The sequence below is a fragment of the Saccoglossus kowalevskii genome, chromosome 20 (assembly GCF_978046115.1).
Source record: "Saccoglossus kowalevskii chromosome 20, keSacKowa6.1, whole genome shotgun sequence".
NCBI classification, from domain to species: domain Eukaryota; kingdom Metazoa; phylum Hemichordata; class Enteropneusta; family Harrimaniidae; genus Saccoglossus; species Saccoglossus kowalevskii.
This window is the reverse complement of record NC_140660.1, coordinates 890,343-904,090: the sequence shown is the minus strand read 5'-3', so window position 1 is coordinate 904,090 and position 13,748 is coordinate 890,343. Positions and strand designations below refer to the sequence as shown.

General features: G+C 35.6%; 1 protein-coding gene across 3 annotated transcripts in view; it reads left to right on the top strand.

The window, feature by feature from the left end:
- LOC102807099 (glycerol-3-phosphate dehydrogenase [NAD(+)], cytoplasmic-like) overlaps positions 1-13,748 on the top strand; it is a 91,004-nt gene that overhangs the window by 13,667 nt on the left and 63,589 nt on the right. For all 3 annotated transcript variants that reach the window (XM_085494589.1, XM_085494587.1, XM_085494588.1), the window contains exons 2-3: positions 1,395-1,572; positions 5,147-5,287. In XM_085494589.1, the coding sequence (XP_085350715.1) occupies positions 1,395-1,572; positions 5,147-5,287 (319 nt within the window). The remainder of the gene's footprint in view (positions 1-1,394; positions 1,573-5,146; positions 5,288-13,748) is intronic.

Sequence of the window (13,748 nt, the reverse complement as noted above, 5' to 3'; positions counted from 1 at the left end):
TGCGTCTAGGTCTCGGCGACACTTACCGCATTGGCATTTTAATTAAAAAAATCTTACTGAAGTTCGCGTGAACACAGGACAGAGAGAACTTGACGGTTATGTCTTAGTTAAAGCGCGGTTATTATATTATCTAATTCGAAAACATACTTGTATAATTTCTGTTGCTGACCACATGGTTTTAGCATGGAGGTTTTAGTTACGACATTGTCATTGACCTCTGACTGAACTGTGAAAAGGAAACATACATCATGCAATGACTCCACGTACAACAATTTTACTTTGTCGTAGCATTTTACCTCTATGATGACGGTTTATACATTGGAATTTAAGTAAACACAAACAGTTTGTGACGATTATTTTGTCACATAATGAGACCCGTTTTCCAGATCGGTGCAGGGGTGAATCAAGACATCGGTAATATAATGGTGGATTTACATGCATGGCAAAATTACTCGCATATCATCAAAACAACATGATAACATATATTTGGAAATCGTGTTGTCATTGAGGTTTCGGCACAGAGTGTTTTTGTTTTGTTTTATTTTTACAACTCCCAATAATATGAAATCGACAATCAGATACATGTACACATACCCACGCAAATCTCACAAAACGATTGGTTCTGTAAAGATTAAGGTCCACTCGGGGAAATAATTTGATCTGACAAATCTTAATGATGAAATCAACAAAACAAACATTTGTTAACTTTTCAAACAACACTCGTGTAACCACGCTGAAGTGATATTTTATGTTTTGGTGTTCCAAGAAATACCGGTCGCGCCGGTGATCGCGCCAAGTTAAATAAGGCGCGCCGTATTTAACTGACCGCGACGAGCTCGATCTTGGGCTCGCTTTTTTGAGGGCGAGCCCTTTAATGACCTCGCCACTGGCACGCCATTGACTCAACATTGGCGGGACATGGCCTCGCCAATGGCGAGAACACATGGGTCCTTGTGTGCACATTGTACTGTACCAGTTATCACACATGTCTTTTTGTCACCATCAATTCTAAAATGGCTGACTAGAGGCCATATCTCGTACATGCGGTCATTATTGTGGATACCTCTTTGACAGTTATGGAATATCTTGTTCCTTTAATACCAACAGCGACCGTCTTTAAAGGGCGATAGTTGTTGCACATACGCAAGATATATTGGATAGTCCTTATATAAACAAAGATGCCAACTTGGAGTGTTGCGCAGATCAACGAGTCAAACTGAGACATCGGCTGTGATTAGCGCAACTTGCACCCAGGTCAAACCTCATAATTTTGATTTCCATTAGAAGAGCGCATTTGATTGCGGCAAAATCAATGTTTATCAACACAAATATTGCACATGTGCAATGCGATAACCACTGTCCTTTAACATGACTTGTTGTATATGTATTCACAGGGGTTCTGCAATTGCCCGTATTGTCGGTGAAAACACTGCAAAACAGGATCAGTTTGAAACCAATATCAACATGTGGGTGTTTGAAGAGATAGTAAATGACAGAAAATTGACAGAAATCATCAACACAGATCACGAGAATGTCAAGTATTTACCGGGACATAAACTTCCAACTAATGTGGTAAGTTATCAACAAATGTGGTAAGTTATCAACAAATGTGGTAACATATCAACTAATGTGGTAACGTATCAACTAATGCGGTAAGTTATCAACAAATGTGGTAACATATCAACTAATGTGGTAACGTATCAACTAATGCGGTAAGTTATCAACTAATGCGGTAAGTTATCAACAAATGTGGTAACGTATCAACTAATGTGGTAACGTATCAACTAATGTGGTAACGTATCAACTAATGTGGTAACGTATCAACTAATGTGGTAAGTTATCAACAAATGTGGTAAGTTATCAACAAATGTGGTAACATATCAACTAATGTGGTAACGTATCAACTAATGCGGTAAGTTATCAACAAATGTGGTAAGTTATCAACAAATGTGGTAACATATCAACTAATGTGGTAACGTATCAACTAATGTGGTAACGTATCAACTAATGTGGTAACGTATCAACTAATGTGGTAACGTACCAACTAATGTGGTAAGTTATCAACAAATGTGGTAAGTTATCAACAAATGTGGTAACATATCAACTAATGTGGTAACGTATCAACAAATGCGGTAAGTTATCAACAAATGTGGTAAGTTATCAACAAATGTGGTAACATATCAACTAATGTGGTAACGTATCAACTAATGCGGTAAGTTATCAACTAATGCGGTAAGTTATCAACAAATGTGGTAAGTTATCAACAAATGTGGTAACGTATCAACTAATGTGGTAACGTATCAACAAATGCAGTAAGTTATCAACAAATGTGGTAAGTTATCAACAAATGTGGTAACATATCAACTAATGTGGTAACGTATCAACTAATGCGGTAAGTTATCAACTAATGCGGTAAGTTATCAACAAATGTGGTAACGTATCAACTAATGTGGTAACGTATCAACTAATGTGGTAACGTATCAACTAATGTGGTAAGTTATCAACTAATGTGGTAAGTTATCAACAAATGTGGTAACATATCAACTAATGTGGTAACGTATCAACTAATGCGGTAAGTTATCAACTAATGCGGTAAGTTATCAACAAATGTGGTAACGTATCAACTAATGTGGTAACGTATCAACTAATGTGGTAACGTATCAACTAATGTGGTAACGTATCAACTAATGTGGTAAGTTATCAACAAATGTGGTAAGTTATCAACAAATGTGGTAACGTATCAACTAATGTGGTAACGTATCAACTAATGTGGTAACGTATCAACTAATGTGGTAACGTATCAACTAATGTGGTAAGTTATCAACTAATGTGGTAAGTTATCAACAAATGTGGTAACATATCAACTAATGTGGTAACGTATCAACTAATGCGGTAAGTTATCAACTAATGCGGTAACATATCAACAAATGTGGTAACGTATCAACTAATGTGGTAACGTATCAACTAATGTGGTAACGTATCAACTAATGTGGTAACGTATCAACTAATGTGGTAAGTTATCAACAAATGTGGTAAGTTATCAACAAATGTGGTAACATATCAACTAATGCGGTAACGTATCAACTAATGCGGTAAGTTATCAACAAATGTGGTAAGTTATCAACAAATGTGGTAACATATCAACTAATGTGGTAACGTATCAACTAATGTGGTAACGTATCAACTAATGTGGTAACGTATCAACTAATGTGGTAACGTACCAACTAATGTGGTAAGTTATCAACAAATGTGGTAAGTTATCAACAAATGTGGTAACATATCAACTAATGTGGTAACGTATCAACAAATGCGGTAAGTTATCAACAAATGTGGTAAGTTATCAACAAATGTGGTAACATATCAACTAATGTGGTAACGTATCAACTAATGCGGTAAGTTATCAACTAATGCGGTAAGTTATCAACAAATGTGGTAAGTTATCAACAAATGTGGTAACGTATCAACTAATGTGGTAACGTATCAACAAATGCGGTAAGTTATCAACAAATGTGGTAAGTTATCAACAAATGTGGTAACATATCAACTAATGTGGTAACGTATCAACTAATGCGGTAAGTTATCAACTAATGCGGTAAGTTATCAACAAATGTGGTAACGTATCAACTAATGTGGTAACGTATCAACTAATGTGGTAACGTATCAACTAATGTGGTAACGTATCAACTAATGTGGTAACGTATCAACTAATGTGGTAAGTTATCAACAAATGTGGTAACATATCAACTAATGTGGTGACGTATCAACTAATGCGGTAAGTTATCAACTAATGCGGTAAGTTATCAACTAATGTGGTAACGTATCAACTAATGTGGTAACGTATCAACTAATGTGGTAACGTATCAACTAATGTGGTAACGTATCAACTAATGTGGTAACGTATCAACTAATGTGGTAAGTTATCAACTAATGTGGTAAGTTATCTTTATTGAAATGAAAAATAGCAGTTCTCGTCTGTAGCCATGTTCTATCTTTTTATGGTTATTTAAATTGATCGGACAGGTTTGTAAAAGTGTTGCTTGACAGTATAGCAGATAGACAGGCGGCTGACTAAAAAACTTTTGCTGGGTTTTCTTAAATTTGTGTTTTTGGCAAACTGTAGTTCAAAGCTCTTTGGTCAAAAAATCAAATCTGAATGTTTCAGCATTTGCAAGTAACACTGATCAAAACATTGATTAAGTCATTTGTCTTCACTTCCATAAGTCTTGTTATACTTGGTCATTTTAGTAAATTCTGATTTGAAAGCTTGCTGATCAAAAGCAACCTAAAAAGTTTTTGCCGCATTCTGGCCACGCTGTGTGGCGCGGATCACGTGGACGGGTTTCATGTTCTCTGCACGTAATAAGCTTGGTTATTAAGCATCCTTTTTTGGGGATGCCCGGTGGCCGAGGGGAAGACGTGTAGTGGCGTGAAGTTAGGCGATTAGGTGCCGTACGCGAGCGCCGGTTTGAGTCATGCATGCAGTTTGTCTTTACTATAATTTGACGTAGTATTTACCTTGCCGTTTATTTGGTGTTATTTGCTTAAAAAGTTCTTAATGTTCGCTAAGATGTAGCTACATTGTACTAGAGTAAAATTACCCAATTATACAAGTACCAGGATGTGTGACCTTCAAGGGTCATGAAGGTGACCTATTGCTGGCGCCAATCATCTTTTGATTTTATATTTTTTTAGTGTATAATTATAACGTATATTATAGAATATGAAAAATGTTATTTTTATTTTTGTAGTTAAAAACATTGACCTTTTGACTCCTGTGTGCAAAGCACACAATGGGAGTCTTTGCTGTTAGTGCATCTGTATGTATGTGTTTGTCTGTTCCACTTATATCTCAAGAACCATACATCAGTTTTTGATGACAAATTGATGCATAGATGCTCATCGTTTATACAAAGATTTGATTTGGTTTGGGTTAAAACCATGCATATTAATTACCTAATTTGCATGGTAATTAGCTAATATTTGGCTGTTCCATGACTGTTCCACTGATATCTAAAGAACCACTCATTGGATTTTGATACATATATGCTCTGGGAAATTTTTTAATATGTCTCCAATGCTCTCAGCACACTGGAGTTCTTTCTAAGCTTTCTTTGATTGTGATGAGATATTTATGTTATGTCTGTAGATTGCAGTTCCAGATATCAAAGTGGCAGTAGAGGGCGCTAGTATACTTGTATTTGTTGTACCTCATCAGTTTGTTGCTGGGCTCTGTTCTCAACTGAAAGGTGTTGTTAAACCAGATGTTATCGCAGTGTCACTAATTAAGGTAAGATCTACCCTACCCTCATAATCGAATGATCTGGCTTGCAGTGTTATATAGCACTTAGTCAGACCAATCTATTTTGTTAATGAGGGTGTTAGGTTGAATTTGTATATTTGTGTGAAAGAATCATACTACCATGTACTGTAAAATACTTTATTTTAGTTGGAATTAATTTTCGCTGAACAAACCTTCTTGGTGTTCTATATGGAAATGTAAAGTTGAATTTAAAATATAGAAAAAAATGTATATTCGCTCGATTTTATTTTCGATAAATCATTCCTTCAGTGAAAATAGTGAAAATTAATTCCAAGCGAAAATAAAGTATTTTACAGTATACATTGCCAGCAGGCAGCATTACAAAACAGAATTGGTACATAGAACAAATCTGTCAATAAGCTGCTCTCTGATTGGTCTGATTGTTATGTTTTGGGGTTGGCAAGCCAATCAGACTCAATTTTGTAACTATTTTCACAGTATACCATTAAGGCTAAATTATTATATCAGAGTGGTGGTCGTCCTCTTCTGTAATAAATACCTGATTTGTGATTTTGATTTAGAGCATCTGTTTAGCGTGCTTGCCTTAGTGTAAGGAGTGTCTGCATGTCAAGTACTCAACTACTGTAGAATATTTTATATTCACCTGGTATTTTTTCGCTGAAGAGATGAATCAGTGGAGATAAAATTTGGTGTAAATACTGTGCTTTACATTCAACTCAGTCGATTAAAAAAATCAGTGAAAATGAAGTAAAATGTTTTTTCAGCAAACACTAATTCCAACTAAAATAAATTGTTTTACAGTAAATAGTTCTAGCAACATGCCAGACTTACAACTTTTTTTAGTTGGAAGAATTTTGTCCAATCAAACAAATCAATAAAACTTGACATTGACATCACTAACAATTGGTTATTGATGCACATCAAAATGGCCGACTGGTGGCCATGTTGGTGTTATTTATTTTCAACCTTTTTTCAAGATGCTTTGACTGATTTTGTTGAAAGTAGACACAAAACCATTGGTATGTTAATTTAATTTTTGTTTCGTTGACCATTTGTCACCCTAAAACACCCCAAAAAAAGGAATTTCTGGGCTAATATCATTCAAACTTGATGTATGGCTTTGTTGTTTATTTCAAAATGTCCAACTAGTGTGGAGTATACAATTTTGTACGATATGAGAATGATCCTAGGAGGTGTCACTTTGACTGAACAGAACCTGGATAAGGTGTCATTTAAAGTAACGATGCATTTTTTTATTGCTGAATACTAGCCCACCATTTAATTACAATCAGTTTTCATCTTTTATTGTTTATAATTGACATATTCACTATAAACTCAACAGGGACTATGTCATTGTTTTGTATGGTATCACTTGATGCTAACGTGTCGGCAGTGTCAAGAAAATGATTAACATGAATGCTTCATAACAATGAATGAATAAGACCTTGAAGTTTGCATACTAACTAATAAGTTAAGGAGTCTTGAAGTTTGCATACCCCAGTAATAACTAATAAGTTAAGGGGGACTTGAAGTTTGCATAATAGTAAGTTAAGGGGACCTTGATGTTTGCATAATAAGTTAAGGATTCTTGAAGTTTGCATATCCCAGTAATAACTAATAAGTTAAGGGGGACTTGAATTTTGCATAATAGTAAGTTAAGGGAACCTTGAAGTTTGCATAATAACTAATAAGTTAAGGAGTCTTGAAGTTTGCATATCCCAGTAATAACTAATGGATTGAGGGAGACTTGAAGTTTGCATAATAACTAATAACTTAAGGGGGTTTTAAGTTTGCGTAATGACTAATAAGTTAAGGGGGACCTGATCATAAGCCCAGGGCCTGAACATGTAAAATCAGGATAAGAAAGGGGTGGGCTTATTTCTGAGGACCATCTCAGAAAAGATGATATTTTTGGTTTAACATTGTAACCATCTTATCACCCACCAAAAAAAATCATTCAAATTACAAATTGTTCACCACCTCATGCTTGAGGAAATATTACTTCTTTTTAAAAAAAAAATGTGTGATTGATTTTCATGACAATTTTACAATTAAGAAACAAACGTATTCAAACATTTTATTAGTCCCCGTTCAAACGTAGTCCGAAAACGGGGACTTGTGTTTGGCTCTGTGTGCGTCCGTCCGTCCGTGATCACCTGTATCTCGAACATGCATGGACCGATTTAGTTCAAACTTCACTCATACATCACACATTATATGGGACATATGCACATGCATTTTTTTCATGTTCCGATTAACGATAGCCGAATAGCGGCCATTTTCACCATTCCGAACCCGGATCTCAGTTATGCATGGACGGATTTTGTTCAAATTTGGTACATACATTAAACATAATAGGACCTTGATGCACGTCTTTTTTTTTTTTATCGGATCAAGTTCGAAATGGCCAACTGGCGGCCATTTTGTTAAAGAATTTAGTTCTGGATCCGTATCCAAGACATGTCTGGATTGATCAAGTTCAAACTTCACACACACATGGTACAACATGTACATCATGTCACAAATAGATATGTGCATTTGTTTCATGATCTGCTTAACAATAACTGAATGATGGCCATTTTAAGGCCGAAAATGCATCAAAATCGCGTATTTTCACAATTCCGGAACTGGATCTCAGTCATGCATGTATGGATTTTGTTCAGATTTAGTACAATGTGTTGTACATATGCAGGTGCATTTCGGTCATGATCTGCTTTGAATGTATATGTCACTCAAATATGAACAGAACGGGAACGTGTCATTGACAATGACTTGTTTTCAGTATGATTTGACCTGAAACAACTTCTTTTTTGCTGTGTCGTACTGACGAAATTTTCCGATTATTGATGATGAATTTGTTTTAATGCAATGCAGAAGTGAATTACTCAGATGTTAAAATGCATTCTGTAGCACTGTCGAAAAACTGTTCACTTAAAAACTGGTGATTCTCAATTTTTGAAAGGTAACCAGAGTGTGGAGGAAGTATTCAAATGTCTTCCTCAGTCGCCAACAGGTCACATCATTCACACCATATGCTTACAACTGGTTTTTAATCCATGTCGAAAACGTGCACAGAATGGTCATTTTGTGCACGTTTTCGATACGGCTTATTAGCCACCTCAAGTGCCATTTTCACGAAATAAACAACCAACGTCAATAGAGTAGCCTAGGTGTTAAAAATGGCAAACCAACTTCTGCACAGGCATGTCTCTAAACGCATGCTTTTTGGTTGATTTAGTCATCTTTTTTGAACTCAAAAGCCCTCAAAACCTAATATTACATGTGAGAATGAAACAAATTCGTTGAGATTTCACGTTTTCCTCGTAAAATGGATGCTGGCTGTTCCCTCTCTGGACTCTCTCCCCGCTTATACTACTCTCATGTCCCAAATAAACCCGGGAAATAAACGTACCGTTACGATATTCTCCCCCTCTCCCCCCGAAAAAATTCCACTTGGTACATTCTTATTTGGGACAGTACGTTTATTTATTTTTCTAAATTAGGTCGATTAAAAAAAAATCATGATTTAAAAAAAAAATCGTGCCTTTTTCCCAAAAGATTGCACTAAAACATTGGTAAATCTCTTCCGTGTTGCTTTCACCATGATGTTGCTGAACTGTCATTAACATATTTAAATGCTTTATGGTAATTTGAACACATGGGCAACATCCAGCATTTTGATTGGTTGATTTGCGACTTGATCTGGTCAATAAACACGTCTCGTATTTATGGATAACATGGTGGATATCGTATCACATCGAGCGTCTACATGTGACCGAAATCATTTGCTTACGATGAAACTAAGTTGAATTTTACTTGCATTTCATAACAATTCAACGAATTTATTGTTTGTAGTTAATATAATCACTACTGAGTACTAATCAACAATTTATTTAACAAGTTATTCATTTTTGAAATGCAGCGCTACCGTGCTGTGATCATTTGCTACTAAGCAATACGTTTGTTTTTATTTTAAACTTCTTTTTGAATATACTTTTCGTTAACAACATTAAAAATAATGCATATTAAATATAGTGAGTATTTTTTGTTGTCGTGTGAACAGTTTTTGACTCCCATGTGCGAAGCACAAAATGGGAGTCTTTGCAGTTAGTGTGTCTGTATGTGTGTGTGTGTGTGTGTGTATGTGTGTCAGATTGTTCCACTGCTATCTCAAGAACCATTCATCATTTTGATGAAACTTGGTGCATGGATGCTCTGGGCCAATGCGCAGATTTGACTAGGTTTTGGTAAAAATCCATGCTCGTTAATTACCTAATTTGCATGATAATTAGCTAATTTTTAGCTGTTCTATGACTGTTCCACTGATATCTAAAGAACCACTCATTGGATTTTGATGAAACTTGGTACATAGATGCTCTGAACATATGCGCAGATTTGATTAGTGTTTGGTAAAAATCCGTACATATTAATTACCTAATTTGCATGATAATTAGCTAATTTTTAGCTGTTCTATGACTGTTCCACTGATATCTAAAGAACCACTCATTGGATTTTGATGAAACTTGGTACATAGATGCTCTGAACTAATGCTAGGTTTTGATTAGTTTTTGGTAATAATCCGTGGATACTAATTACCTAATTTGCATAATGATTAGTCAATTTTTTGTTTTTTCCACTGATATCTCAAGTACTGTAAAATGACTAATTTTCACTGGGTTTAAATTTCACTGATTTACCATTTCGGGCATATTCAGTGGGTTTTAAATTCATGGTTTCGTCATTTAGATAATGTGTTCTATGCTAAATTTTACATATTCACTGTGTTTTAATTTAGTGCATTTTTCCAGTCAGCGACATAAGCTAAATTAAAACCCAGTGAATAATTACCCCCTTTACAGTACTAATCATCACATTTCAATGAAACTTGGTACATAGATGTCATATGACACTGCACAGACCTGATAGTTTTTATGGTAATATCAGTACATATAATTACCTAATTTGCATAATTAATTAATTTTCAGCTTTTAATATAAGTAGTGAGCCTTACATTTCAATGAAACTTGGTACTTACATACTCAAGGACTATGCAGAGATTGATTGTTTCCGATAAATATTTGTGCATATTAATCACCTAATTTGCATAATTAGTTAATTTTCAGCTTTTCCACGGGTATCCATAGTACTAATCATCGCATTTCAATGAAACTTGGTACATAGATCCATTAGGACTATGCAGAGACCTGATTAGTTTCAGGGTAAATAATTGTGCATATTAATTACCTAATTTGCATAATTAATTTTCAGCTTTTCTACTGATATCTAAAGTACTAATCATCACATTTCAATGAATCTAGAATTATGCAGAGACCCAATTAGTTTTTGGTAAATATTGTGCATATTAATCACCTAATTTACACAATTAACCAATTTCCAACTTTCACACTGATATCCAAGGTACTAATCATCACATATCAATGAATGTTTATACATGGATGCTGTAGGACAATAGACAGACCTGGATAATTGTGGGTTAAAATCTGTACATATTAATTACCCAATTTGCATAATTAACCAATTTTAAGCTTTCACACTGATATCTAAAGTACTAATTTCCATTTTAATGAAACTTAGTACAAAAATGCTCTAGGACAATGTACAAACCTAATTAGTTTGGGGTAAAACTCTGTTCATATTATTTCCCTAATTAGCATAATAATTCATAATTTTTTGCTTCTAATCAAATTTCAATTAAACTTGGTACATAGAGTTTTTGTTACATTGCGCAGACCTCATTAGTTTTACAATCAAATCTGTTCCTGTTAATTTTCTGATTTGCATAATTAGTTTTCAGCGAAGTAATTTCAAATTATATTTAATGTGTCTCCAATACTCTCAGCACATGGGAGTTCTTTCTAAGCTTTCTTTGATTTTGATTGACTGTAATTTTCCAACATTTCATGCCGCCCATTGTAGAACCAACTCCTTCTTGATGCCTATTTAAAATATTATATCGGATGCATGGATGGATTTTGTTCAGATTTAGCACAATGTGCTGTACATATGCAGGTGCATTTCGGTCATGATCTGCTTTGAATGTATATGTCACTCAAATATGAACGGAACGGGGACGTGTCATTGACAATGACTTGTTTTTATGAATGTTCAACAGCTGACAAAAGTTCAAATACTTTTTGTTTTAACTATCTATAATTATATGCACGCAATCTGACCCTTTGACCTCGATTTGGCTTGGACTGAACATTTTATTTTGAACAATATTCTGACGTGAAATACAAAATGTATTTCAACACAATTACGACATGTTGTCTGGGTTTTCTTTCCTGATTGTTCGCAATGTGTTTTGTATAATTATTGTTGTTTTTCCCCGAGGCAAAAACAAGCTGAAGGACCATGAAGCTAAATGGCAGTTTCATGCAAGGGCTGAGTGAAAGGAAATATTTCTAAGCCTAAAATAAAACCTTATATTACACCTCTTTGTGTATTTGTTAATTTTACATATGTTTTTAATGACAGTATGTCTGTAAATATCTAGAAAAATCTCGTTTTCGTTGATAATTTCGATTGTTGGGAATGTCTGTTTACCGTGTCCCAATAATTTGTTTGGAATGTCAATCCCAGTTGGTTTCTCCATACTGAGTTTAGGAAGGGCGTCGATCAACACAATCAGCCGAAACGGTACAAACATTTACCGTAATTCATGGAGATCATGTTCGTAATTTGTGGGCTGAGACCCCAAATAATTTAACAAGTACTATTACAGTAAATTAGGTGATTAATATACTTGGGTATGTTACAGTGGCCCCTCGCTAAGTCGCGGGTGTCGGGATCCAAGCAAAAACCGCGACTTATCGAGGGCCGCGACTTACCGAGGGACCTCGTGAAAGAGGGAGATCGTGCATTGAAAAACATATAAAAAGCGCATATAAACCCTCGGTTTAGCTAATTGATGTATCATCATATGTGTCAGGCAGTATTCGAATAAAATCATGATTATGTTTTCTGTAAACACTTCAGTGATGCGTTGTTTATTTTGTTTGTGTATGTGGGTCGTTTGCTTTTTGCTTGCGACTTCGACGGTAACAGCTTCCAAAATGAACCAGTTTCATCGCAATTATAAACTTGTTCGTCAAAATAACCACCTCATAGATAATTTCTCTCAGTTTTTCGGGAAAAGTTCTGACAGCGTCCATGTTCGCAGATCGAGCTTCGCCTTGGATTGAGACTGCGTGTATAGCATGTCTTCTTTGCCATCGCTAGAACCACCCTGAACTGGCCTCAAATTCGAGTTGCGTGCTTTGCATTGGGTGATGGAACCAGAGAGTGGAGTTCCGGCAGACCATTCCTGAAGAAATGTAAACAGCTTTATCAATGTCACCATTGTCGGACAATTTCGCACATTTTTCTGTTCAGTCCCGCCTCTTGGTAAATTTTGAAAACAAATTTACTCTTCATTTTTTACCCACCCACGAATAGTGGGCTAACCCACTGCTAGATCACGTGCAACCCTTAACTTGGTTTCACCTATGGTTTCACCTCTTGACATCGTCGATCGGTGTGAGTTTATGGCGTACGAACAGACTGGATAGCTTTCGCTTTGACATGCTGCTCAGTTGAGAAAAAGAGATCAGATAATGAATTCAACTCATTGTAACGAGTTTTATAGAGGTATACCAAAATGGGATCGGCCGAGAAGCACGTATGATGATCACTACTCGACACCCCTGTTGACACCTTGAGTAAGGCCGCCGTCACCCATTGAATCTAAGCAATTGACGGACAGTAGGTGTTAAGTTGTCTTTTTAACGGTTGGTTAAAAACACTATGCAACAAAACATTAATCTTTGTACTTCAAAACTGCTGTCAAAACACAATAGAAATTTTGGGAGCCATCAAAGTACCCGCGACTTAGCCGAATCGCGACTTACCGAGGCGCGACTTAGCGAGGGGTCACTGTATTATTATAATATATATTTTAATTACATCGCAAAACTACAACAGAGCTGGAGTTGTTCGCGGTGAAACAACCGCCTTGAAGTCGATGCAACTTCAACTAGCCATTTCTTACCTTGAAATAAAAAAAAAAAAACTAAAAATTCGAAGAGCATCGGGGAAAATATTAATAATCATTCTTATCAATCGCTTGCTTTATTTTATTCGATTTTTTTTACATTTGTTGGCAACTTCCGCTCTAAAAAAGATTGAAAATGTGGGTGTGGTTCTTTTGCGAGGTCCTGTTGATAATACGGACAAATATGGTTGTGTGACCCAGGTCGTGCTCCGATCATGTGACTTTCAACCAATCAATGATGTTGTAACAAAGCATATTTGACGCTAATTGAAAGGCTGTCGTACCATCCAATTTCCGGCGTCGATTCACATAGTGTTTTTTGTGCTGTGACCGGCGTCAAAATTCGCTGAAAAACATCGGTATATTTTGACAAAACGATGGAATTTGACTTCAGTTCAAAAAGAAAATACTAGA